The 780-nt window shown below is 52.8% G+C and overlaps 1 protein-coding gene across 1 annotated transcript in view; it reads right to left on the bottom strand.

Annotated features, from left to right (window-relative positions):
- Positions 1-780, bottom strand: part of LOC107087414 (collagen alpha-1(XII) chain-like) — a 177,562-nt gene that overhangs the window by 47,359 nt on the left and 129,423 nt on the right. The window contains 1 exon segment of the mRNA XM_015378984.1: positions 471-610. Coding sequence (XP_015234470.1) covers positions 471-610 — 140 coding nt within the window.

Here is a 780-nt window from a genome sequence, read left to right as displayed (position 1 = left end):
TCAGCCAAGGACCAGCCAAGGATCAGCCAAGGACCAGCCAAGGATCAGCCAAGGACCAACCAAGGACCAACCAAGGACCAACCCAGGAACAGCCAAGGACCAGCCAAGGACCAATCAAGGACCAGCCAAGGACCAACCAAGGACCAACCAAGGACCAACCCAGGAACAGCCAAGGACCAGCCAAGGACCAATCAAGGACCAGCCAAGGACCAGTCAAGGACCCATCAAGGAAAGTGGGGAAATTTTGAATGGCTACTATTGCCAAATCTATCATCAACATGAAACTTTTCTGTAATATAAGGTTAAACGTTAGACGGAGCTAACCTCCCCCAAAACACCAGACGTCATTTAGACGCATGTTTTTAGGCTAAAGGCTTAAAAACATCAACTGAATATGACATTTTAATCTCCGATCCGACAGATCTTGTGCCCTGAACGAACATGAGAGCCGGTTAATCTCGTGCACCCACCATGCTCTCGGCTCCTCCAGCCGCCGGGGCGTAGAGGATTTTGTAGATTCGGACGTCTCCCTCAGCCGGCTCCCAGCGGACCCTGAGGGAGCTGACGGTGGGGTCCGTCACCTGGAGATTCCTCACTCCACCCAGATCCTCTGAAAGGAAGGAAAGGCACAACGGTGAGCACTTTGATCAACGCCGTACAGGGGCGGACCTTAATGGGGTGGCCATGGCCTCCCTTAGCAAATCATTGGCCAGCCCAGTGGCCATTTCCCCCCCTCCAATACAGGCGGTGGCAGCAGTAATACTATCAAGAGGAATGTTC

Source organism: Cyprinodon variegatus, unplaced genomic scaffold, assembly GCF_000732505.1.
Source record: "Cyprinodon variegatus isolate N-32 unplaced genomic scaffold, C_variegatus-1.0 Scaffold183, whole genome shotgun sequence".
Lineage (NCBI taxonomy): Eukaryota > Metazoa > Chordata > Actinopteri > Cyprinodontiformes > Cyprinodontidae > Cyprinodon > Cyprinodon variegatus.
This window is presented reverse-complemented; position numbering and strand designations above follow the sequence as displayed.